A 26626-nucleotide genomic window follows, 5' to 3' on the forward strand; every position below is an offset into this window, starting at 1 on the left:
TGTTCACAGGTGACGAGGAATAAGATTGTAGTGGCACATCTATTTCTGCGAGCCTAGCCTAAACACGGCGGGGCCAAGAAAGCTTCCAACAGTCGGAGTGGCACGCACGTGCGTCTGGTCAAGACGGCTGCTTGCAGCGCCCCCGACGAACTCTTTATGGGGTTCATTTTACGCCTAGAGAATATATGAACTTGACGGCCTCGGTAGCAAGAAACGTGGTCGACGCTCGTCAAAGAGTGAAATTCCCGCCGTTTTTGGCCACGCCTAATTTAAACCTGGCAAAGAACTTTCGAGATAAGGCGCCAAAAGCAACGGCACCATACCCGTACAAGCAGATGCAAGTGCGCGCGGCTGCGATCAGTGAAAACTGGTCACATCATCCTTTACGAATATAGCAATATATAGGGAATCGTGTCGGTGCCATTGACCGCAAAGAAAAAGAAGATTACAAATATTCGCTGCACTATATTTTCACGCAAGGCAGGGAGACAGTCCTGCAAAAACCAGCGCTCCAGCAAACAGTGTGCGGAAGACACTTCCACGCCTTCGCTTTTAAACTCCACCTGAGAACTCCGGCTGGCATAAGCTATAAAGCAAATACAAAAAAAAAACTATGACCATCATCGTCTCTCCTCAAAAGTCATGTCGTTATTTTATGCGCTACATTTTCTACCTCATGAACGACGCAGCCGAAGAACATGAACGTTTTCCGCCTTCCCTCCCCCTCCAGCTGACTCACCGACTATAGCTTTTTCTCGCGCTCTGCAAGGAGGCCGGTGCTTGTTTACATCGTTACATCGCACTCTTTGAGACGGGAGGTGTAAAGAGCGTTGATCCCAAGTCTCAGGTAAAGCTCAGGCAAGCAAAAATCCCTTTTTGCTGTGAGCTCTCCTGTTGTAAGGCACGTTGTCGTATTAGGCAGCTAAGGAAACGGGGCCTCACAGCATTCATAATTTGTCCTATGAGGACTGTGAGGTGAAAACACGTACTCAACACTAGTTATATTTATTACGCTGTGTGAGATATACGAGCATTACTCAACTCCTATACCTACATTACTAATTTCTCCCCCCGTAAGTTGCTGCTGTAAAGACAAAACAGACCTATGATCCGTGCTTTTATTTGCTTGCGTGGCACCTCCTCATCATTTGAACTGCTATGGGTCTGTGGTTATGTAACTGCAAGAAAAACTTACACGTTGTTTTACACTTTTACTCTGAATACAGTATTTTACTGTTCAACTTATATTAATCAACTGCCAAGCAAATATTGCGGTCGAGTTTTGAAGCTTAGATAACTGCTGCTTCGTGGTTCAATTTTGCAAACTGGGTTCAAACGGCAAAACGACTCGCTAGTGTATCCGGACTACCATGCGATGTGTAGTACGTGGCGCCTGCAGCTCGCGCATGCTGTGGGGGAGTGCCTCTAAGGGAGAGTATGTTTGTTGTCTGCACCTGATAAGTCTTAATAATAACTCAGCTTATGTATAAATGCCAGTCTCATGGGTGCTGCAGGCAGACTAATTTCTCTTTCAGAGAAGACATAAAATCTGATATTGGCGACTGTGCACTGTTGCTCACATGCAAAAGTTAACACTACATTGCTAAATGTTGAACCAAACGTCTACTCTGCGAAACAATTCGACCTTTCAGCAATGTTCCGAGCCGACCGTCAAAGTTCCGACGTTGGAGAGCATTGCGTGCATACTCCTAAATCTCAGTTCTCTATTGTTCTTGCGCCCGTTCCTTCGTCCCTGTTTCAATTCACTCTGTATTACACAATGCATTATCAGCGCTCCCAAGCTTCAGTTTTAGTCATTTCTTACTTCCCGATGAAAATGAAAGAGAGAGAGGGATAATCACTAATCCACAGATACATGTTTACCGAGAATTTTTGCGGTTTCATAAAAAGCTCAGTTACCTTCCCGCGGTGGTGATCTATTTTTTAACCACCTAAGCCAATGAGCTAGCGGCTTAGATAATCGCAGCACAATACCGAAAGATTGTCATACAGCGAAGCAATGATGTCCGTTAACTGGATGGGACGACTGATCAAAAATATACGACGCATCACGCAAGAAAGAAAGTTAAGTGAAACGGAGAAAAGAGCTCTAGACGTCACTAAGGGCAACGAACGAAAGCAGAAAAGCAGACTTGACGAACGAAGAAGGCGAAGTGCCTGTACGCACGCATGCGCACACGTGCGAACCAGAGACTATCAGATGTTCCTGTGCAACGCACGCAAGGAGGGTTCCTTTGCGAGGGTCTTATTGTCATGCATGCGACAGTCCCATCCAGCTGAATGACCACTTTCAAAAGAGGAATGCCACTGCGAAAAGCGAACCGAGCCCAGGCGAGGCAAGTCGTCCAGGAAGAGGCATTCACGGGATTACTCATCGTATGTGCGTCGAGGGAAGCCTGAGCAGGAACGAAACCAAACGGATCGACATTGCGTTGTGTTCAGGCTTCGCATTTCATGCACTCAACCTCCGCTGCAATGGATCGAATATTGCTACCTACTAGGCCTAATTTAATCCTGCCTTTTGAAATTTTTTCAGCAAAGTAATGCTGTGTCAACTGCTACCAATGTTGAGAGGAAAAACTATAAAGACGTTTAAACCACATTAAGAGTGGAATGCGATCTAATTAGATTTTATATTTATCGTAACTTCTGTTCCATTTTCCTCGTGTGCTTGAGTCAATTTATTTGAAGTTGTCGGTGCATCAACCGCCATTATCCGACTGCTAGCTGCAGCAGCAAGCATCCTCAATGCTATGGCGGTGCCCACATTTGCACATATTAGGGCTGCGGTACGGTGCCTCGGACTATGAACGTATCACTAGGTTCCAGTGAAAACGAGGCAGCGCCATATACTCACCCTCCTATCTTCCTTGCTTCTTTAGTCGGAAAATTGACGCTTCGCCGCAGCGTGAACACCAAAGAAGGACTCTGTACCTCAAGTACAACCTCCACTCCCCTCCCTTTATAATGAACGTGAAGACCAAAAAAAAAAGCAATCGAAAAGGCGCTGTTGAAGTTATTGGTAACTGCGAGCCCTGCGCGCGCCGACGTTGGGCCGACGTTGGGCGGGGCGGTTAGGCAAAGTATTAAGTGTAACCAGAAGCGTGGTGAGCGTCCGACAGTGACAGCGTTGAGAGCCAAACTACTGCACAAGGCGAACAGCAAAAGGCGCCCGTGTACTGTGCGATGTCTGTGCACGTTAAAGACCCCGGTGGTCGAAATTATTCCGGAGGCACCCCTTTCTTCTTTTCTTTTCTCACTCCCGCCTTTATTCCTTCCCTTACGACCGGTTCGGGTGTCCACCGAGATATGTGAGGAACTTACTGCGACACATCCTTTACTCAAAAACAAAAAAACGGTCGTTCATCAACCAATGGCAGCGACTTGAGAAGCCTGAATCACAGTCATGTCGAATGTTTGCTGGCATAGCTGGTCATGTGTTGACGTCGCCTTCACCTGATGCGCTCCTGCCGCGCGGAGGCACGAAGCGAACACTAGATGGCGCGTCATAATTGCACATATGCTGGTATAGCTCCGGCTCTATTTTTAAAACTCGACAGAGGCTTGGAGAAGAGGAAGCACAGGCGACACTGCACAGCTATGGAGCGGCGTGTGTACCGCACCGTACGCAGCGCTGACATCGGATGCAGATCCATAAAAAAAGAGGGGGGGCGGGGGCGGGTGTAACGCACCGCAGACCACCACACCGTATTTCGGGGGCCACGTAACCTCTCTCGACCAATCACCGAATATCGTAACGCCGGAAATCGGCGGGGTTTTGGAGTGATGAAAGCTGTAATGGTATCGCATTAAAACGTCAATGGATTCGAACAAAGTTCAGTGCGAAGCTGTTCAATTTACAGTGCGCGTGACCATCGCTATGCAGTTAGCCGTGGACACAGGAGTCAGCATGGGGCGCCGCAAACATTCAGTATCAAGTAATGTGCAGCAATCAAAAGGGTTCGCAGGCTTGTACTGGCAAGCGTATGTGAGGGCAATTTTCAGGGAGAAAAGTATCAGTAGGGGCATCCAACAGACCATACCACGAAGACGGAGTTTCTCGAGAACCATCTGAAAAACCAATAACAAGTGCAGAAGGTACACAACGAAGAGCATGCAGACGAGCATTCTACTTTTTGCTGGAGCATCTGAAAGCTGTATGAAGACTAAATGTTTCGTCTGAGAACTTACCTAAAGAGCATGGCGCGATCAATCTGAACTGAAAGCCGCAGTTGACTGCACATTTTAGTTCAGCTATAGTAGCTGCTTTAGCTCACTCTTTGAAGTGCTTTATCTCACTCTTTGATGTCGCACATTGATATTTGCAGAAATCATATTGAATATCACATGCAGGTGAATCATAATTCACTATGGCGCTGAGGTCAATTCATCATGAAAACCAATAGCGACGCTGACTTTTTTTTTGTAGCGTTAACTTTTAGGTGCCGAAATAAACCAACAAAGCAATGCGTAATCAAGAACACGATAAGCTCGGTTGTTTGGCGCAGCAGGAACGTCTTCGTTCTGGAAAGGAAACATCCGTGTTTAGGCGAAGAGAAGTAGTCTAAAAAATTGCAAGGAAAGAATAATTGGATCGCTACATTCTTCTTGTATGTTACCTACCGCCCCCTAAAAAACTGGAAGCAAATCTCACCGAAATTTCTCAGAATGCATCAGAGAGCAATGTATATGTGAAATAAGTATCGGTTAGCCACCTTCTTGGCGGTGACCCAGTCGTCTAAGACATACGCGCAATGTTCTGTTGGAGTTCCGCCTGGGTCGTTCTGAATGCCGCTTATAGCACCCGGAAAATTGTAACGCAGGAACGTATTGAACGCCTATAGCTTCGCCTCGCCGTGTCTTCCAATAGTTGTCTTTTTGCAGCACTATAAAGCTAAAAAAGTAAAGCACTCCTGAAAGAATTTCACCTGTCTATGCTTTGAAACTGTGCCCCGTCGGTGCGCAAGGAGAGGCATATGCGACGCCTTAAACCACTCGAACATCGCTGCAATGCAGTAGTGTATTTTGTGCGAGGCGTTTCCACTTGCAAAATCAAGCGCTCTACGCCGAACGCTGAGAGGCAACGGGTTCATGCAAGGAAAGCCGCACACATAAACGAAAACTGGAGCCAAGAGACACAATCGAATTACAAGCTCTACATGAAGCATGCAAGAAAGAAATTGGCCACGTCGATGAAGGTAGAGGAGGCAGGGTTCGAAAGCGGCTGAAAGTTTTTTTTTTTTTGCAATTCTGCCAGGTGCAACGGGTTTCAAGAAGGAGAAATTGTGCGTTGCGGTCACTGCTGGGGCGAAGCAAAAGCAAGATCGCCGTCGCAAGTAAAGGGGGAGAGCAGTGAAGCAAAGAATATCCTATGCAGAGCGTCTCAAACATTTCCAGCGAAGCTCTCAAGATGCCATTGTAAGGTCGACCGCAAGAACGTTTCACCGGTGAGAGATTACGTTGCAAGTTGTCGTAAATTACTTGCTTGCCGTTCTAGGCGATGACAGAGAGAACTCAACGAAACTAGTGTATTAAGGTTAACTGATCAAGGGTGGCAATTTGGGCCTGTTGGTTCATCACAGAAAAGGAAAATATGCAGCGGAAAGGACGCATGAAGAGCGCTTTCTTTTCTTTTGTCGTCCATGCGTCTTTTGCGCTGCATATTTTCCTTTTCTGTCATTAAGGTTAGTTTACTCATTATTTATGCTCAGTGCGTTCACGTGGCAAAAACAAACTGTGTAAGATGCATACTTTTTTGCAATGGTGTAGTCCAGGTATAGCACAGATTGGACCGCGATTTTTTTTAGGATGCTATAAAGGCAGAAAGTTTGTTTCTAGAGATCATTGCTTTCGGCGTCGATTTTGGGAGAACGGTCGAGCGAGTATGTGGAGAATGGAAGCAGGAAACTTTTCATGCTTTAAAAAAAGGCTTCTAGAGCTTTCTTCGTCGGCCGGTGCGAACCATTGACAGCGACACCAGATCCGCACTTATACGGCCACTACCTCCAACCCATGTCCTGAGCTTGGAAAATATACTGTGGAAAATATAATTACCTCCACTAGTGTCACGTTAGCTGCGCTCTTTCCGGCTATGGGAAGTTTTTTTCAAATATGTGCAGCCAAATATATATATATATATATATATATATATATATATATATATATATATATATATATATATATATATATATATATATATATATATATATATATATATATATATATATATATATATATATATATATACAGGCAAAGGGGCGCCCTTGGTCAAGTTTTGTGACTCGTTATGCATTGCCAGTGTTAACTACGATTGGTGAGAAAAATTCACTTCCCGAGCGCTCAGTAAAGTTGCGTGTTCTTTGGATCTCACAAGAGCCCTGCAGCACGGCCTAAAATCAAACTTCTTGGGTTCTCTCTAGCTGCTAAAGGCACCAGAAGGGTTTAGCAAGACATTCTTTTTGCATCCGGAGCACCATGTCTAACAAGTCTATGCTTGCTGCCTCGCGCATCGAGAGACATGACATTAAAGGCTTCAATGACTTGTACCAAAGGTGTCCTACAGAAAAGAAAATGACAAAATCACCCTTATGATAGAAAGAAACAGTGAATTACAAAACAAACTTGAGTTAGGGGTATCTTAGCTAACATTAAAGGGCGTTAAATGAACATGGGAGGGCAAGTAATTAGCTGATGGGATAAGCAATGTTGCCTCAGGCTAATGTGTTGGACGCAGGAAAACGGTGTCAGTGACAACAGTGTGTAAATGAGACAAACTATGTGTTTGTAAACGGTGGCAGCAGAAGTCGCAGGAGATGATGAATTCGAGAGACGTAGAAGGTACTTTGTATTCTAGAGGCTATATGAAAGGCTGATGGTGATGAATAATATTAGAGACAATACTGGAGAGCAGTTTTGTACAGACTATTTTCTTTTCGGGGATGTCCTGTTTCGGCTAAACTGCTTTTACTTCCCAGAGCGACTGTTCTGAGGATACTGAAATATTCAGTTGGCTCTTGACATATTCGTTTGGAAGCGCCTAAATCACAATCTACAGAATAATCACTGAACGTGCATGCGTTCTGCGTGACTCAGATTTCGCATGCTACTATTCCAAACAACGAAGCGCCGCTGTTTCCGCGAATGTGTTCCCAGTGCCTATTCTCTTTGCCTATTTGATCACGAGTCTGTCCAGCAGTGCAGCGCGCGTCGGGACTGTCATTTCAACGCATGGTTGCATCTAAAGGCATGATAAGGACCAGCACGTGGCGTGCTAATACATGGCATGCACGGACTTACGTTTTTTTTTCTGAACATCGTGCGCACGTGGAAATACTGTGCCTTAAAACAGGGCGGGCTATGAGGAACGCGCAGTCTTCTACCACAGACGTTGATACTGGCGTGACATGTATACGGAGCGGAATTGGTGTCGTCTTCGTGTATCGGCTGAGGGCGCGCCACCCGCATTCATCTCTCTATGTGGTACACACGGCCTCCGCTGTCAAGGAACGGGGCTGCCGTCGGTAATCCCCTTCTGCCCAGACCGCTCCCTCTCTCCGTCTCGATCGGCGTCTTTTGTTCTTCCTAGCTGCCTCCACGCACGCTCTCGGGCATGGCTGGTGTCGCTTGTGGGGCGCAAACTGTCTTTTCTTGGTGTCGGGGTGGAGGCGATTCGATCACGGAAAGGGTGGTCTAGGCACGCAAAGGATTTCTGGTCCCTAAATAGGTAATCATGACTACGCACGGCATATTATATGCGCATGAAGGACATGGTCATAGCAATGGATTCCCAACTAGGGCGTGGTTTCTGCGATGTTCATGACACGTGTATACTTCCTATAAAGATCGATTTTTATCAATGATTAGGTTAGAAACGCACCTGTTATTATACAAATGTGTAGATTTAAAAGCTTTATTAAATCTCTTAGTCCGGATTTTACACAAAACAAAAAGGGGCACACAGGAGCAGCGAGTACCCAACTGCTTAAACTTCCGGTAGCTGAACTGTCCGTTGATTAGATTGCTGCGACGTTAGCTTTAATGATATGGTAATTTCAGGAATGCAGAGTGCAGTGAGATTCCAAAAGGGATCCAACTCGATTTTGGAGCCCTATAAACTCAAAATATCTGCTGATTTCGTACAGTATTAACACTCGATTTAAAATCAGCTTTCTTCCCCGCCGCGGTGGCTCAGTGGTTAGGGCGCTCGACTACTGATCCGGAGTCCCCGGGTTCGAACCCGACCGCGGCGGCTGCGTTTTTATGGAGGAAAAACGCTAAGGCGCCCGTGTGCTGTGCGATGTCAGTGCACGTTAAAGATCTCCAAGGTGGTCGAAATTATTCCGGAGCCCTCCACTACGGCACCTCCTTCCTTTCTTCTTTCACTCCCTCTCTTATTCCTTCCCTTACGGCGCGGTTCAGGTGTCCAACGATATATGAGACAGATACTGGGCCATTTCCTTTCCCCAAAAACCAATTATTAATTATTATTTCCTGCCATAATGCCCGGAATATGTACTGGCTTTCAAAGACAGTATAAAGTGAAGTATGCTTTAGTGCAAAAAAAATTTAGGCGTTCTCTCTTGTATTGTGCTCAAGAAATATGCGAATGTGAACTGCGCCACGCGCCGACATTTTTCGTACACTGAAAGTTACGCCGCCAGGAGTTTGTCTATGTGAGCGACAACTCCTCACTGCAGCGTAGATGAGCATGCAGAGATCGTCGTCCTCACCCAGAGTTACTCGCGCAGTGCAGTGCGAAAGAAGATGAGCGATGAGCGAGTGCCTAGCTAATAAGCTGATGCCTCTGTGTCGTCCTCTGCTGTCGAGTCCTTAACAGATGCCCTGGCTCCCAAGCCTCATACTTGTCCCAGAAAATCTTAGAGTGTTGAGCAAAACTTCTTTCGTTACGGGTTTTAGCGTTATACGTCATATCACTATAACGCAAATCGTAACTCAATGGTGGCCAATGTTAACCGAGCTGGTTACATAATGGAATGAAATAATAACAGGCGGCAGCGTGATGCCCCAGCACCACAACTCATAATTATATATATATATATATATATATATATATATATATATATATATATATATATATATATATATATATATATATATTAGCAGACAAGGCAAGTGAAATAAGGGGCTCGTTTATCAAACATATTAAGGAAGCCAACAGTCAACGAAACTAAGGTGCATAGGGGAATGTTTTTCTATTTTTTTTTTATTAATTTTAATGCCAATCAATTGGTTTTAAAGAAAATTACTTATAAACCAGCAGAAAATACAACCATGCCGCCGGTGGGATCCGAACCCACGACCTCCGAATATCGCGTCCGGTGCTCTTACCAACTGAGCTACGGCGACGGCTGTCCAATCTGCTGCTTTCGTGGGTATTTATGTTTTGCGTGTAAGCGAACCTTGAGAGTGTTCACCAGCGCCACCCTCGTCCATAGCGGTGGACGTAGCACGTCCTGTAATACCGCAACTGTGACGTAGAACGTCATCTAACGGTGAGGGCAGAAACTGTGCGAGAGCCCTCTTATACTACCTATGGCATCAAGACTGCCAGAACCGAGACCCCCGTTAAGCTATTAACAGACAAGGCAAGTGAAATAAGGGGCTCGTTTATCAAACATATTAAGGAAGCCAACAGTCAACGAAACTAAGGTGCATAGGGGAATGTTTTTCTATTTTTTTTATTAATTTTAATGCCAATCAATTGGTTTTAAAGAAAATTACTTATAAACCAGCAGAAAAAACAACCATGCCGCCGGTGGGATCCGAACCCACGACCTCCGAATATCGCGTCCGGTGCTCTTACCAACTGAGCTACGGCGACGGCTGTCCAATCTGCTGCTTTCGTGGGTATTTATGTTTTGCGTGTAAGCGAACCTTGAGAGTGTTCACCAGCGCCACCCTCAAGGTTCGCTTACACGCAAAACATAAATACCCACGAAAGCAGCAGATTGGACAGCCGTTGCCGTAGCTCAGTTGGTAAGAGCACCGGACGCGATATTCGGAGGTCGTGGGTTCGGATCCCACCGGCGGCATGGTTGTTTTTTCTGCTGGTTTATAAGTAATTTTCTTTAAAACCAATTGATTGGCATTAAAATTAATAAAAAAAAATAGAAAAACATTCCCCTATGCACCTTAGTTTCGTTGACTGTTGGCTTCCTTAATATATATATATATATATATATATATATATATATATATATATATATATATATATATATATATATATATTCGTACTGAGCCGCCGCGGCAGCTCAGTACGAATGTTTGGACTAGCTCAGTACGAATGATTGAACTAGTGGTAATCACATGAAATTTTCTATCATTGCTACATTTTATTTAGCTGGTGCTGATTATATGATTGAAAGCTCACGTAATTACCGCCAGTTTAATCATTCATACTGAGACGCCGCGGTGACTCAGTGGTTATGGTGCTCGCCTGCTGACCAGAAAGACCCGGGTTTCATTCCGGCCGCAGCGGTAAAATTTCGATGGAGGCGAAATTCTATAGGCTGTGTCGTTGCCAGCGCACGTTAAAGAATCCCAAGTGGTCGAAATTTCGGGAGTCAATCACTACGGAGTCCCTCATAGACTAAGTCGCTTTGGGACGTTAAAGACCCATAAACCAAACCAAACCTTTTGTACTGTGTGCCGCGTTTACAACATTAGTGCTATTTTGTTAAGCGTGGACATCCCGCAAAGTGACAGTCCATGTCGGTGAGCGTCGCCCAACCAAAATACACGTGATAAATTCATTGGTTTGACAGCCTGAATTCGCTCTTCGACAGTTTTCTGCCCGAATATATGAAGGTTAGTGCACTGATGGCCCATGAAGTGTGGACAGAAGAGCGTGTATGATCCCGCGGCTTTGCAAAATTACTAATTAGCAAATTATTTATCACGCTCCGCAGTCACACACGGCAGCGTTCTATCAGTGCAGTGTATTGCCTCGAAACGCAAGGTGGCCGTGTTTGTTTAGGCTCATTGGCGCGAACTTTTTGATTGTGGGCGGGTTACCTTGGCCCAACATTCACTGATGTTTTTTGCAGAAAGAACCACTCAGGAGGTCATCTTCTCCCCCTGGTGCCTATACGTGCGTAGCCGACTAATCGTGATCTAGATATTTTAACAAACTGAGGTATCAAACCCACAATCACTGTTTGCGCACTGCGGAGTTTCAACACGACACTGAGTTCGTGAGAAAAGTATAGGTTGAACAATCTTTTCGATTAATTTCCCATTTATTAATTCTTGAAGCGAGCTCTGAATGCATGTTACGAGTTGCAGATTAAACTCAGTGCAGTAGCGTTAAAATGAACATAACTGTCAACCAGAAACCGCCATCAATAGATTGAACTGTTGGTTGTGTAATTCATTGATCTGCACCATATCACTGAGCACCAGATTCTCCTACGCATGAAATGTTGCCACATGATGCGACACCTTGTTAGGCGAGACACGTTAAGTCATATATGTACAGGTGTTACAGTAGCGCTTAGCAACATCGCGTTCCAGGGTTTGATGAATGTCTCTGTCCATCAGTGCATCCGCAGACCTGCATGCCTGTCGAATTGTCTCGATTATCTGCTGTGTTTAGCCTGGCCATCCTTTTCTCACTTCAATTCCCTTCAGCTTCCTTGGAGATGCACTACCTTAGAGCTCTTGCGCGCTCTTTTGGGTTTATTTTTTGTAGTGTTATGCCTTTTACGACTGCTGCAACACACGGCGTTACTGCTAAGGTGAAAATCTCAGAAACACAGCGCTCCATGCTTCAATAGCTAAAGCTACAAATAGTTTGGCGTTATCGGGGTGAAAAAATGAAATTCAGTCCTCATCAAGCGCATGGTGTTTCTCTTATGCTCGGAGAAAACAATCTTCAGAACGTGCAAAACTTCACAAACATACGATAATTATAAGTGGTCTAATACATGAGGCGCATGGTACCAAGACACACGCAGCATATTGTATGCCTGCTTTGTATAAGAGCTACCGACATTTTGATGTGCCACTGTCACATATTTAGGTCCCACTGTGTGATTGTACTTATGGTTACTGAATGCCCTGCGTCCAACGGAATCGTATGTTGCAGTTTGAAAAAAAGTCTCAACGCGCATTCTTGTGCCAAAATCTCCTCCAAAAGTGTGAGCAGCCAAGGAAGACAGCGTTCCTCATTTTTCTCTTCTCGTTATTTTAGCACATGTTCATCCTCGTGCATAACCCAAGATTTAGAATGCACAAAACACCCTTTAAGTGCATCGCTTTGTCCACATTCTTTGCCTTCGTTCCCCTGAAACAAACAGGGCATACACTACACTCTTGCGGTTGGGAGTTGAGCACAGCGCTACGAGGACTGGTCACTGTATTTTGACCCCGCTTGCGGTAGCCATCTTAATTTTGCGAGCGCTCATATTGTCTCGCAACGAAATTTTCCGAACGCTGTGACAGCACTACAGCACCGCAGGCGTGCAGGAAGAAACTTGACAGACATGTGACCCCCGATGCATCACGAGCAATAATTAAGTTTTTTATATACTAAAAGCACGGTGAGTGAGGGCGGTGTAAATCAGACGAAAAAAAAGAAGTTCGTGGCACGTGCGTCGTCGATATGTTCACTGCGAGCCGGCGCAAAAAAAAAGAGTGCCGGAAAACAGCTGTGTTTTTTTTTTGTAGCGTGAGCTACACTGGCCGAGGTTGAGCAGTTCCGCGTGGCTCCCGAAGAGCCGTGCTGCGCATGCGCGAGGAGCAGTGGCATCACACGGCGCACAGCTGGCGCGCCGAAGCCGCCGCCGCCGTGTGCTCCGCCGCCGGTCATAGCTGCGGTATTGGCTGCGGGAGATGCACTGGCGCCGGCGCGTGCCCGGTTGTGCGCCTTCGTTGCGCCGTAGCCAAGTGTGACGCTGCGCCACAGCCGCTTAATAGCGCCTTTCGTTTTGTGCGCAGAGGTATCAGTGGGCGTATACATGTAGCGGCGCGTTTGCCAGTGTGGTATAGCCATTGAGAAGGAGAGCGAAATTACTGCTCAGCGGCAATTGATGCTCAACGGCTCAGCGTAGCTCACGCTAAATATATCCTGGCATAGCAGAGCTAAGCCACAGCTAATTTATTCTTACGGGGAAGCAGAACTCACAGGAACCTTTTGTTAGGCTCCGCGCAACTAAGCAGGTTGGCAGCTCGGAGCTCAAAGGACGTGCAATGCGCAGCTTCACTTAGAAGATGCCGCACAGTAGCGGGTAATGAGAGACAGGTGCAAAAGTCGAAAACATCGACGAAGATTCAATCTTCGCGGAGGCTTGAGCATTACAAGATGCTTTGATATTGGCGCTGCACGATGTCGCCTTCCAAAAGTGCAGCGGGAGCGGTCTTTTCGACGGAGACAAATAACAGTGCAGAGCAACACGAGTCTTCTTATTATAGGCGCGAATTAGTGCTTGTTCGGTTATTCCTGTGACTCTTCTGGCAATATAGGAAGAGGAAGATGCATGTTTTTCAACTTGTTGAAAGCGGAGTTCACCTTGGTTAACTGCCGTGATTAAGGGAAAAAAATGAGGATACTTAACAGCAAAAAGTTAAAGTTGTAGGTCTTAAATGGATTAAAGAACCACAATTTCTTATTTTGGACCTGCGTATTTTTATCTGCTCTGAATTTCCTGTTTAATAATTAACCAGTCATCGATGTGCTGGCTTCTTTAGTAAGGCTGCGAATTGCATCAGACGAGTGGATAGTAACGAAACATGAGACGGGCGCTGCCTAAGTAAAACAATTATGTTATGCAAATTAATCCGGTGAGTCGACAGCATCTTCACCACTTCTAAAATCATACGGAAGTTTTCCAGCTGCAAGAAAGCACCGACGTCAAATTTTTGCAGTGGCCATACCCCAGTATATTGATTCCACGTATATATATTGCTGATTTTCACACAGTGGGAGAGAAACAGGGAATGAAAAACGAAGTGAGATGAGCGGTGTGGCGATGCCGACATGGTTGACCAATAATCACTGGTTTCCATGAGTTCTGTGCTTGCAATTTCTCCCATCTGATAGGGTTTCATTTTAGCGTTCCATATAACAAAAGTAATTTGCTTCTTTTCAAAATCAAGCAAAAATATGCCATGCCTTGCTACAAGACACTGAAATAAAATATGGATTTTTGCACGTGCCTAATGGCAAATGCATGATATTACTTGTTTTCTTGTGCCGAGCATTAAGGAAGTTGGTTTATACTTAGCCGCGCTTTCCTCTTAAAGGCGTACACATCTCTTTCTTATGGTTCTGAATAGGGTAGGCTTGTTTTATATTAGGGGCACTGAAGTTGGAGTAAAGGATACACCGGTGAGCAAAGTGTTCGTCTTCATTTGTACTATAATATTTGATTTCCGCCGCTGAGGCAGTCAAAGCATCGTTGCTTTGCAGCAAACAGGCGATGTCATTGTTCTTTTTCAAAAAATATACATGCCTTCTTGCCAGGAAAGGCTGGTACAGTACTCACGGATTGAAATAGGACATTCGGAGCGCTAGCCTTGCAGTGCCACGCAGGCATGTGGTAAACCACAGGCCGGCTGATTGGCTACTGGAAGGAACAATTCTGCTTTGTAGATGTTCTCCCTCTCACGCCATACCACAATGCACCACCTTGGTTTCATGAGCGTCTACGGGCGGCGCTCCATGAAGCGACGGCCACGCGCTCCGAATGTCCTATTTCAATCCGTGAGTACTGTACATATATTCGGAGCAACGCCAATAGACCTACATGGTGCTCACACCACCCCAGGAACACCCACCTCGCAGATATGTCGCAGATATGCCTGAGTCGCTTTGGCACGTTAAACACCCATAAACCGAAAGTTTTATTTTCTTCTAAAGCTCACCAAGAAAGGCCGAATTAGAATCAAGAACTTGGTGTAACAACAGGTTGAGCGGAGTAGCCACGTATTAATCTAATGCGAATTATTTTGGTCTCCGTGAGCTTTTTCTCGAAACGGCAGGTTCTTGTGAATGCAGGGCGCAAAAATTCTCTCGCAAAATCATAGTTTTGTTGTTTTTTATTGCTTCCCTAATCTTCCACGAGTATGCAACCACTACCGCATCAGAAGCTTCCTTGAGTTTAAGCTGAGAATGGACGAATATACCACAGCAGCCTCTGATTTATCGGCAGGTTGATTCTAGTCGAGTGCAGACCGCCTTCAGGGTTGCGTAAGAGTTGGGGTTATGCGCAATGCGAAATATGGTAATCTGTATATCGAACGTTAATGAAGCTTTCTTCCGTTGCTTGGCACAGCAAGGAGCACTGCATATGGGAGTTCCTTTGACCAAGTGAGCGCACAGTACAGACAGCACCCAACAGCAAACTTCTTTTTGCTTCAATCAGAAGGATTTGCGGCCTCCTAGAAAGGCACACAAAGTGTGCGGGACGGCTAGAGGAAACTGATGCCTCGTGTTCCTAATGCATGAGGTCATAGAAATGACTTGTGGATACCTAAATAAATAGAAAAAAAATGATGAGAGAAAAAAAGCCATGCAACACTGTGTGCTTCTAACCCTGGCTATTTGCTTTATCGCAAAGACGCTCCTAATACAACCGCTATATGCCAGATTCACGGTCCTATATTAGCAAAGGTTGAATTTCGCGCATTCGTACACAACGACACTTTGGCAGGCAAAGGTTCAGAAAACCGGGTCACACGAGGCTGTCCTCCTGCGCCAGAATCTAAAAAAAAAGAAAACACAGCAAACGCCGCTTCGATTGGAATACCAATTGGAGAACATAGCAGAACGCGAAAATGCTATAAAACAAAATTGGAAGGGACACTTAAGTTCCGCCTTGAGGGTACGACGGGATACGTAACGGGCTAGTTCCTTTATATACAGAATTGGTCATTCCCTCATTTGCATTCATAGGTCTCTGGGAGGCCTCATAACACCGCTGGAGCAGTGGTGCAGAGGTTAAGTGGTGCGCCACTGGCCTGCGATGGCAGGCACCTCCACTCGCGGAGCTCGAGCGAACCCGGTTGCTCTTTCCGAGCGACCCCTAGCAATATTTTTACTGCTACCTGCCATTGTGGGCAGTTTGCTCACAGATCTTCCGGTGGGCAGATTGTGATGACGCTGCAAGGTCACGTGACCAAGGCGGGCCAGATGCCTCCTAGGTTGCATCTCTAGAGATTTTTCATGGATTTTTGGTCATGGTCAACAACGCACACGCCGACGTAGTATTGTCTGCGACACGAGCTCCTTAATGGTATCGCATTAATATCCCATTACATTTTTTTGCTTTTCCTAAGCTTGTTCAGAAAGAATACAATATGAACAGCGTGTGGATGTGTACAGAAGCTATAGCCAAGGGCATGCAATGCTACTAACTACACGTTATCGGCGATGGAAGGATAAAAATATCGAGACTAGTGGTGAGAGCTGTTCTGCTCATGCCCTAATAAGGAGCGTTGCCGAGTGCAACCTATTGCCTAGGCTCTCTATGCCACCTGCTGTTTTGCATGACACTAGTGTCAGGTAATGACATCGCCCTCAAAATTGCTATCTTAAGGCGCGAAGCTGCCACACAAGCTTCAGTACACGTGACGAAGACTTTTTTTTATTTCGCGGAAATTCGGCTGCCGCAGATGAGTTCGAACAAATCACATTGTGCTTAGCAGCAGAGTTTCGTAATAATCAATACCACATATAGCCAAATGCTGGTAGAATGGCGAGTTTGAATAAGCAGCACTAAATAATTCATTCAGACTAACGCCAGAAAAAATGTCAAGATTCGTCCACATTGCAAAGGAAGTGTACCATTTTGTTATGACGACCTCGGTTAGACAATTATTCCGCCAGTTTTCCGGCAGAACAACTAGCTTTGCGAACGATTGACATCACGGGAGGGCCGAAGCTCTGAGAGTTTTTTTTTAAATGCATTACGCATTGATGGCCTGCTCTCGTTATTTTTGTCTGCGTTTTAAAACAGAACTTGAACCTACGTCCTTCTCAGGAAAATTCCACCTTAGAACACATAATTGTTCCCTCTGTAAAATTTTACTTTATCATTATCGAATAACACAACATGTAAATTCGAAACTGCGTGTGAATGGCTTGAACAGGCTAGAAGGAGTGTGATTGTGGTATCGAATTGACAACGGCGCACTTGCCGGTTGTGGAGATATGGCACGAAAGCAAGACAAGCATCTCCGCGGTGAATGTGGAGGCTTCGTTTGCTTTTTTTTTGTTACTACGGACATTTCTCTTCATGACCTTCAGCACCGAGTATTAGATAAAATATGGAAAGTTTCACATGCGAAAGCTTTATTAGCGTTGTACAAACCATGCATTTGAATGACTTTAGGGGGTGCAGCAGCATTCGTGTACCGTGTTGCACTTGACACGTTTTTGTAGGTGGACACCACCGCCCCCTCATAGCGCGATTGAGGTGTCCACTGACTGAGTGACCACCTATGCTCCTTTACTTTCCTGAAAACCAACGGAGAGTTTAGGCAGCGAATAATACAGCACTGGAAACTAGGCTATTCGCTTCGTGCAATCCGGCGCTGGAGTCCATGAAGTGCGCCGGGAAGGCGATCGCACCGAAGTCCGCAAGTGGAATAATGCCGAGTATGCACAGGAGCGTATAGACACCAAACCGTGACTTTCAGGTGCCCAACCGTGCAGTCGCCTGTGAAATATCAAAATGGGCCAGCCACTCCAGTCCTCTCCGCCACTAATGCCAGTCAGCTTTCGCTGAGCACTGTGGTAAACCAGTAAGCTTAGACCTAATATTTTTTCGAAAGTTTTATCCTCAGCGATGCGTAATTGCGAAGAAAATTCCCTTCAAGTTATATTATCTAAATTAAATCGAATGAGATGGACCAATGAACGTAAGTCTTCTTGTGGCCATTATTTCAATAGGTAGTCTTTAAAAGGATTTTGCAGCAAGAAAACTGAGAGCAAGCATACTGTACCCAAATTTCTTTAGCACTGTAGTCTACACAACTTCGGGTTCAAAAAATATCTGCAAGTAAACATAATCTGTTTTGAAGTCTGATTGCGTGCAGACAATGTCATATCAGCTAATACATTAAAAGACGTTTCTACAGAAAGAAAAGTTGGATACTCATGCGAACATACACTTTACGCTTCCTTAGTGTTCGCAGTTGCGAAGCTCTGGCACATGGAGGATAAAAACCACAACTCAGTTTAATAACAACATTCAAATCAGCTTATTTTATTATCATTTGCCAGCAAGTCCTTTTTCGTACATGTTATGTCTTCTACCGAGCAAGCCACAAAGCTATGCTGGGCAGAACAAAAAGTTTTCGATGATATGTTCACTTTATTGGCGCTTTGTCCTCTATGTTTAAACTCAAAATTCCCGCCGCAGAACAGCACGGACGAAAAATTGAGGGACAAATTATCTTCGCGCGGAGTCACGTCATTACTACAACATCGTCATGCCGCCTCGAATATTTTTTACCGCTGTAAATGCGACGCTCTTCTAAAGTTATTGCACGCTGAGGTCTTTCTTGGTGTTAATACCGCAATGAAACACCAATTGGATTCAGCTATAAAAGCGAACATTTTAAGTATCGAGTCATCAAGAATTACTTAAAATCCATTCCTTATATCGCCGTGAAGCCGTCTCGTCACACTGATGTTTTTGTTCGCATTTCTTGTTTGTTTTATCTTCCAGATTTTTCTTTGTATTAAGAGCGTACCTTCCTTTTCTGCAATTTCAGATATACGTAACTGGCCTTGCAATGATAATTTCATATATTAAATCCACTTTGACGCACAAAAGCTGTACCTACTGGCGCCTTCGAAAAAACAGCAGAAATGGACACCAGTCCAGTCCAAGGATGTGACTGCCCATGCAAGAGCAGGTACGCAGGCGGCTTGTAGCTGAAGTGTGAATACAGTGCAGTTTCAGCGAGTTATGAGTTTTTTTACACCAATGGAATTTTTTAAATATTTCTCTATCATTCCTTATTTACGCCTGGCATGATCGAAATTATCCCGTACCAGCTTACCCACCGTTAACGTTCACATAGAAAGCACGAGTTGTTGGCAAAAGCAGCTAAAGCTATTTGATCCCATTGTTTCTTTTCGATCCATTGACAGCTAGTGCTACTCCTCCTTGTTAAAGATCTAAGGCTACTTCATTTCTTCAAAAACAACATCGAGCTTTAAAACACACAAATCGTTGTGCTTTATCGCTGGAACAAATTGAGTAAGTCGGTCTGAGTCGTGTTTAACCAATGGAAGTTTTTTAAATAATTCTCAAGCATTCCTAATTTACGCCTGGCATAATCGCAATTATTTGACTGCAGTTATGCTGTAAACAATTACTTTGCATTGCACTCATACGCACAAAAAGCTGCCGCTTAGTATTTGTGTCCCATAATCTCAGCATAACACATTACAGCTTTCATTTTTAACTGCCTCCTACTTTCACAATGCGGAGCGGGAAAGTTTGCCCTGTAGTCGTTTCCGAGCAGGACCAAAATACCTTATCCTAATAGTTTTGCACACGACTAAGGCTTTTTAGTAACTGAGAAAAAAATGTCTGTTCTGCGTTTTTTCCACCTTAAATAAGCTCGAAAAACATATAACGTAGGCAACAGCATGGGCTATACACTTTCGTGATGCAATACACCAATGCCTTAAATACAAACCCCGAAAACCGCTACACCAATATGTGGCTGCTAAAATAACCTGAGAACTGTTGTCATCTACGCGGGTGCGCGTCCGTGACCAACTTCAAACAGCTCTCACCTATCAGTTTCAGTAAAAATGACCAAGGCTAAAAAACAAAAGATGCTACTTCATCCCACATACGCGTAGTCCGATCTGTACATATATTTACAAACGCGCAGCCGTAAGCACAACGAAAAAAATAGACTTTAAGCGAGTTCTACCTCGACGAGGGGAAAATAGCGCCGCTAAAGAGACTTCCTTTCGTGATTCGTTGCTTCAGTCTTGGAAAGTGCCAGTTAAGTTGTGGGAGGTTGAAACGGCCCGCGCCGCTCTGCTGTTTGTCTTTCTCGACGGCACTGAGCTCAGCATCCTCGAGGTTCCGAAAAGAGTAACAGCTCTGCGTCCTTTTTCCGGGAGGCGGCTGCAGTGTTTCTGTCCTTTCCACGTCGCCAAAGTTCACCGTCATCACCTGAGAGAACATGCGCCGCATCGGACAGGCCGCCTTAGAGTCACCGTCGTCGCCTTCCGAGACCGCTAACCTGTCTCCCGCTGCGTATTCCGGTGACTCTGGAGGACCCAACGAGTCTGCAGTTGTCACGCGCGCACTGGCCGACCTCTGGTGAGATTTCTTCTCTCCCTTGCGCAGAATACTGCGCAGCCCAGGAAAGAAACCATGCGCTCCCTTGGCTGCTTTCACGACCATGGTGGGGACCGCGCACTTTGCCATAGGGTCTCGGAGGTCATTTAAGGAAAAACGAGCCAATGGCGAAAGGCCACCCCTTTCTTTCCAGCTTCTCGATGCGGCACTGTGATGCGTCTCGTCTTCGTCTTCGTCTCCCCCCAACCGAAACGGACACCTGGGTTTAAACTTTGATGCACACGGTTCATCGTCTTCGAGGTTCTCGTTGTGGTCCTGGTTCCTCGAACCGAAAGGGCAGCATTTCAGCGCCGTGCGCTTGGAAGCCGCCTTGCTTGACTTCAAAGAATCAGAGAGTGTGTTGTCTTGTTCAGGCCTTTGCACATTCGACAAGATGTCTTGTGGACTACCCTCAGATCGTTCTTTAGTGACCAGAAAACTACTGGTGAACGGAGGGTGGGCTGCTTCTGCTTCTTTCGGAGGAGACTCTGTCTCAGGAGCAGATGATTTGCTTGCAGAAACGCTGCCTTTGGGCACTGTCCTGCGCTCGACGCAGGGAGATGCTCCTTGAGAGGAAAGCGTGTCGCTACTCAGAGACGGCTCATGGCTGCTGGCGAGCTCAACGTTGATAATGCACACTACATCGTCAAAAGGATCATCTGCATCGAGGCTGGAGCTGTTCTGGCGAACTGGATCGGCGTCGTCGAAGCTCTGCAGGAACTTGACGTCAGTGCGAAAGTCGGGTGTTGAGTCCTGTCGGCTCGTGGTCACAAGAGGAAACTCGAACACTTGGCCTCGTAGTTTCCGTCTCATTGGCGGCGTAAACTGGCCCGGGTATCCCTGTAACCAAACAGAGTGTGTAAATTAAGGTTCCTCGTGATTATCCATGCGGCAACTCCCAAAACCCGTCTCATTCACTCCTTTGCTAATTTTACTTCGTCTGGGGTATTTCATGTAAAGTCACACATCAATCACAAAATAAATAAACGCGCTACAACGTTGTTCGTGCATGCAGAATCCTTATCCGGTAACTCCAGTCTGGAAACCCCGAAGAAACCTCAGTTCCCGCTGGATCAGTCAGTAAGAATGACTTTTTTGTGATGTAGAAAGGTAACAAAAGAGCTTAAGAAAGGTAGTTATGCTTCATCGTAGCGCTTACTCTTTTCAGGACACTACGCCTGTGTATTTCCCACAGACGTGCATTAAATAGCATCCCGAAGTTAAGAGCCCAGAATGCAGATGAGGGCATGAGACAAGACTCACGCCACTCGTGTCTCCGTCTCGTGTCCTTCCCTGCGTTCTACACAGTTGACTTCATAATAAAAAACAAGACCTCCCGTTGTTCTTGAATATTATGTTTCATATTGCATAGGAACCACAGCTTGTCATAGCAGGTTAACAGTGCAAATATCATTCTGTGCATGTTATTATAGATTCAATAAAGGACGTACACTAGTAGAGCAGTTCTACTTATGGTTCGTATGGTTCCCACATTTTCCTAGAGAAATAATTCTGGCTTTCACAACTAGGTCGATTTCTTTTTCTCTTTCCAAAGCTTATCTCCTTTTCTTTTCTTTTGTTGTTGCCACTGATTTTAACGGCATATGACCTGCCTTCTTAGCTGTGCCCGAAGTGTATTTTGGGCACTTAGATGTATTTGTTGTAACATCAGTCCCAGCTGGTAATTCTAGCAACTAGAAGCAAAAGATTACAGTCACTGACCAAGCCAAAGTAAAAATAAATTGACGCTTCGGAACCCGTACGGGTTCCTTTTCTCACTGAGGCTAAAATGGCAGTGGTCGAAACTTAAATACTCAGAATATGACGTAATGACTGCATGTACACGGGTGGCATCGTCCGTTCCTTCCGGTTCATAGTATCACATGTCGTCTGAATGAATGATGACTCAAGCAAAAGGCGTGTCGTCAGGATCCACTCTTTGGAAAGAATTGCGGCGTTCTCCCAGACGATATCATGCGTTTTTTCATGCGCGTGCACGGCAATCGCATTGGAAGCACTTTATGGTTATCAACATCGCGCTGATGCTCTTTCAATCTTCTGGGGGATTTTCCCGTTTCGCCTATGTAAACCTGGTTACAATCACCGCACGGGATTCGGTAGACAACGCCGGAAAAGCGGTTATCTGGCAGGGTGTCCTTGACTATGAACCGGAAGGAAGGGACGATGCCACCCGTGTACATGCAGTCATTACGTCGTATTCTGCGTATTGAAGTTTCGACCACTGCCATTTTAGCCTCTGTGTGGACAAGAAACCCGTACGGGTTCCGAAACGTCAATTTGTTTTTACTTTTACTTGGTCAGTGACTGTAATCTTTTGCTTCTACTAATGCCTGACCAGACGAACTTTCGTCGAGCCCTTGACTAAATTATAGCAACTGTGCACATGATTATATGAAGCGCATGTCCTGAAAGTGAAAATTCCAAGTTATACAAGCACCAATCTATGCCACATAGCTCAAGAGCGAGCAGCTGGAGCAGCGGGAAAGTAAGAAATTCCATCGGGAGAAGAACGATCCCTACCGTGGCGGTTGCGTTTTTATAGAGGCAAAACGCTAACGCGCCCGTGTGCTGTGAGATGTCAGTGAAAGCTAAATAGCCCCAGGTGGTCGAATTTATTCCGGAGCCCTCCACTACGGTACCTCTTTCTTCCTTTCTTCTTTCACTCCCTCCCTTATCCCTTCCCTTACGGCGCGGTTCAGGCGTCCAACGATATATGAGACAGATACTGCGCCATTTCCTTTCTCCAAAAACTAATTATTATTATTATCCATCGGGAGAAATTCTGCGAAGAAAAAATCATCTGATTTGTGGGAAGGTGTGCGTTGTCGAATGGAATGCGACTGGTGTTTGCATATAGCTAGTCGTTGTTGTTGTCTTTGTTGCCTCAAATACGATGGATGCGTATGCCAGTCGCTCCGAAGAAATATATTTGCTTTGATTCCTCGATAGTTCTTCAGGTTGGTTTTTTCCTTATCCATTTGGAATTCAGCGTTACAGGGGTCGAGTGGTAACTACTAAAGACCCAGGTGTTTTCGTGTTTGCAACGGAAAGATGTGGCCAAGGTGCTGGATACCGTCCCGGTTTGCCTAGGAACGCAAGAGGAGTTTTTATGATTATATTTTCCCATCTCTTGATACGCTGGTTTTAAGCTGTATAGCGAGCGTCGCACCTAACTTTAGCCAAAGATTAAAAAATATATTTATCCACAATAGGCGGATGCCAATTCATCCACTTTGCTGACCGCTGTGTAATAAAGACATAGCTTTTTATATTTTATTGAAGTAAAAAACTGTATGAACTAACTTTACTGCTATTACTCTGTGAACGACCATTGCAGTGCACATTAGTAGAGAGTCTTAAAATGTGTAATTTATTGTTTTTACTTTCACCAGTTTTTTCCGTTTTGAAAACACGGCCTGTAAATTGTGAAGAAAAAAATCCCACTTGATGCGACCGCCCATGCTGCAGTAGGTGTGCTCTGAAATGTGGGACTCGTAATCGTAACCGCAATAGCTATGACTGTGGCGGTGGGGGGAGACAAAACAATGAAGTAGGGGAGCGCGGCAAAATTGAAAGTAAGACCAGCGGTATGGCAGAGCTCACCAGAGACAATAGCGGGCGCGTTGGTTCGCGGTAGAGATACGCTGACCAAAACAGTAAAAAGCGTACCAGTCGTTCCGCTAAACCTGCTCTGGAGATTTTTAGCTCATTCTGCCGACGCCTCCGACGACGCCGGTTTTCCTATTAAACAGGACCGTAATTACAATCGCATTAAAATTCAAGATGCGCGTTCTTTGCACAACTCACTTGCGATGGCGGCTGCTTTACCATACGAGCTATAGGTAGCGCGAGAGAAAAATCAGTTGAGCACTTTACTTCCGATAACGTCCAAAACTTGCGATGCGCTGGAATCCGAAGCGACAGGACTGTTTGCAGTTCGGTTTTGTAGCGATAGCTACATTACGGTAGCATTTCGAGCCTTCAGCGTGGCGGCGCCGCCACCCTGTGGCTGCACCGTCACCCTGTGGCTGCGCGCGGCGGCGCCGCCACAGGATGGCAGCGCAGCCACGCTGTCACGTGGTTGCTCACGTGGTGCGGAGCACCTGCCGGCGGCGCGGCGCCGTGGCTGATCACGTGGTTCGTCACCTGGTTGGTCACGTGACCAACCACGTAGTGCGGAGGAGCTGCTGCTGCCGGCGGCGCGGCGCTCTGGCGAAACCGAGCTGCCACAGCTGTGCGCATGGGCCATGTTAAGTGGTACGAAGTTAAAGAAGGAACGCCAAGCGAAACGGAGCGGCGAAAGACTGACTTTACAATCAACTGAGCCAGTTCCACTCCACCAGCTGTAGCTGTCGCGTCACTCCAGGTTTAAACAGAGCTAAATCACCGCCAATTTTTTTTTGCTTCCCAGGCTAGTCAGCCGTACTGCACGCGGGTGTGATAGGTGGGGAAGGTACACTTTGCTATCGCATTGATATCTGTTTGCCTTAACTGCCTTCTTCGTAGACGCGTTATTACGCGTATGTTATTTTGACATGCGCTTGCCGGGGTTACAGTACAGAACTGTGAAGAGAGCGACGACGGGTAGCATATAAGCAGATATGAACGTCGTTTTGGGCTTGAATTTACGTTCTGCTATATTCAATTTCACGAGCATGAAAATCACATACAGGTCAAAAACAGGTGCAAGTTCGAATCGGGTAAATAGGGTACTTTCTTTGAACCTAGGATTGGTCGGGGAGGCTGTAAACCATTATCAAATACAGCGAACACTGTTTATATGTGCATATCAATAATATACAAGATATAAATTGTATTTCACCTAGATGGGGGGGTCTTTGACCCCAGCTTGAGTAATCGAAAAATACCTTGTGCCACGGCGCTCTTTGGCCATGGACGCGCCCTTGCGCCATCAAAATCCATAATCATCATATTTCCCCTAGATGAGGTCAGGAGGTGGAATGCACCGTTGACGAAAAATTTGCTCCGCACAACGTTGCTCCCGCCCTTATAAGATTTTGAATGCGAAATTGAAATGATAAATGTTTGCTCCATCGGTATTGAAATACCCGATCCTGTCAGTGGGAGCCAAGATCTCTTCGCTTCAATTATAATCTCATGGAATATTCTGGTATGTTGTCGGCCTCTTTAATACACGCAGCTACAGACACCAGCAAGCAGCTATCAAATTTTAAGCAACAATTCGGTTTCAGCAAATAGAACGATGAGAAGACAGCCAACCCTAAAAAGAAAGTTTGAAAGACTTAGTGGTCTAAAAAAGTTATTCCGACATTGCTTGTGACGATCCCATTATCTAATGTCCCATACCATAGCTTTCCGTCCAGGGCACTGACTGCAATCAACTGAAAAGAACACTAAAAAGTGTTCAATAAATGGTACTCTCAGTGTCTATCTAAATCCACGCAGAATTGTAAAAGTAGTAAGAGGGGAACATACTATTATCAACGTATTGTTTGTGCATTGACTATTGCAACGTTCGAACGGCGTGTGTAAATATCACTTAGCTGAAGCCTGCAGTTTAGCTCCTGCTTTGAAGTGTGCAAGTCAAAATAATTTTTTTTTTGTAGGCGAAGTTTTATTCATGCCGTCAATGAAGGTAGAAAATCATCAACGCGGGAAGTCTGCAGAAGTTATTTTCCTAGTCGTCAAGTTTGACTAGACTGTTACGCACCGAAGCCTTGACCATGTCTGCACCGGCGAGTGGCGAGCCCCCAGGCGAAGGAGTGGACGAGCTCCGAGAGCCAGTATTCCTGTCCGAGTGCACAGGTGAGCCCGTGGGAGACCGGAAGTGGCCACCGGCGCCGTACAGCGCTGGCCCAAGCGATGCTGGGTCCGGCGCCACTGCATCTCCCGGTCGCGAGACGCTGTAGCAGCGAACCGACAGCTCGGGAGGAGGCTTGGTCGCCAGGAACAGGTACCCGTCTTTCACGAGGTGCCTGTTTGCACACGGGAGATTGGGTGGCAGGGTGCACTTTTGTCACTCCACCCTTAACAAAGTGTGGGAGTCACATCATGCCATCATAATAGTCAGAGGTGTGAAGTTTCTTCTGCCATGACAAGTCCTGTAATTTATTGAAATGTAGCCCGCTTGCGGTGTAAAGTCCGCAGAGCTCAGTTTTGTCTAAGGCAAAAAAAAAATTGAAAGGTTTTCTAAGCCCCGTGTATAGCCCACAAACAAAACATGAGGAGAACTGCTAATTGCTTTGATCACCGGTCGGGCACAGTATGGG

General features: G+C 45.6%; 1 protein-coding gene across 1 annotated transcript in view; it reads right to left on the reverse strand.

The window, feature by feature from the left end:
* Positions 1–18225: 18225 nt before the first annotated feature.
* LOC144130399 (guanylate cyclase soluble subunit beta-1-like) overlaps positions 18226–26626 on the reverse strand; it is a 118449-nt gene continuing 110048 nt past the window's right edge. Inside the window, exons 12-13 of the mRNA XM_077664325.1 lie at positions 26068–26332; positions 18226–21194 (exon numbers count right to left, since the gene is read on the reverse strand). Of these exons, the coding sequence (XP_077520451.1) occupies positions 19935–21194; positions 26068–26332 (1525 nt within the window). The 3' untranslated portion in view covers positions 18226–19934. The remainder of the gene's footprint in view (positions 21195–26067; positions 26333–26626) is intronic.

The sequence above is a fragment of the Amblyomma americanum genome, chromosome 4, assembly GCF_052857255.1.
Source record: "Amblyomma americanum isolate KBUSLIRL-KWMA chromosome 4, ASM5285725v1, whole genome shotgun sequence".
In the NCBI taxonomy this organism is placed as follows: Eukaryota; Metazoa; Arthropoda; class Arachnida; order Ixodida; family Ixodidae; genus Amblyomma; species Amblyomma americanum.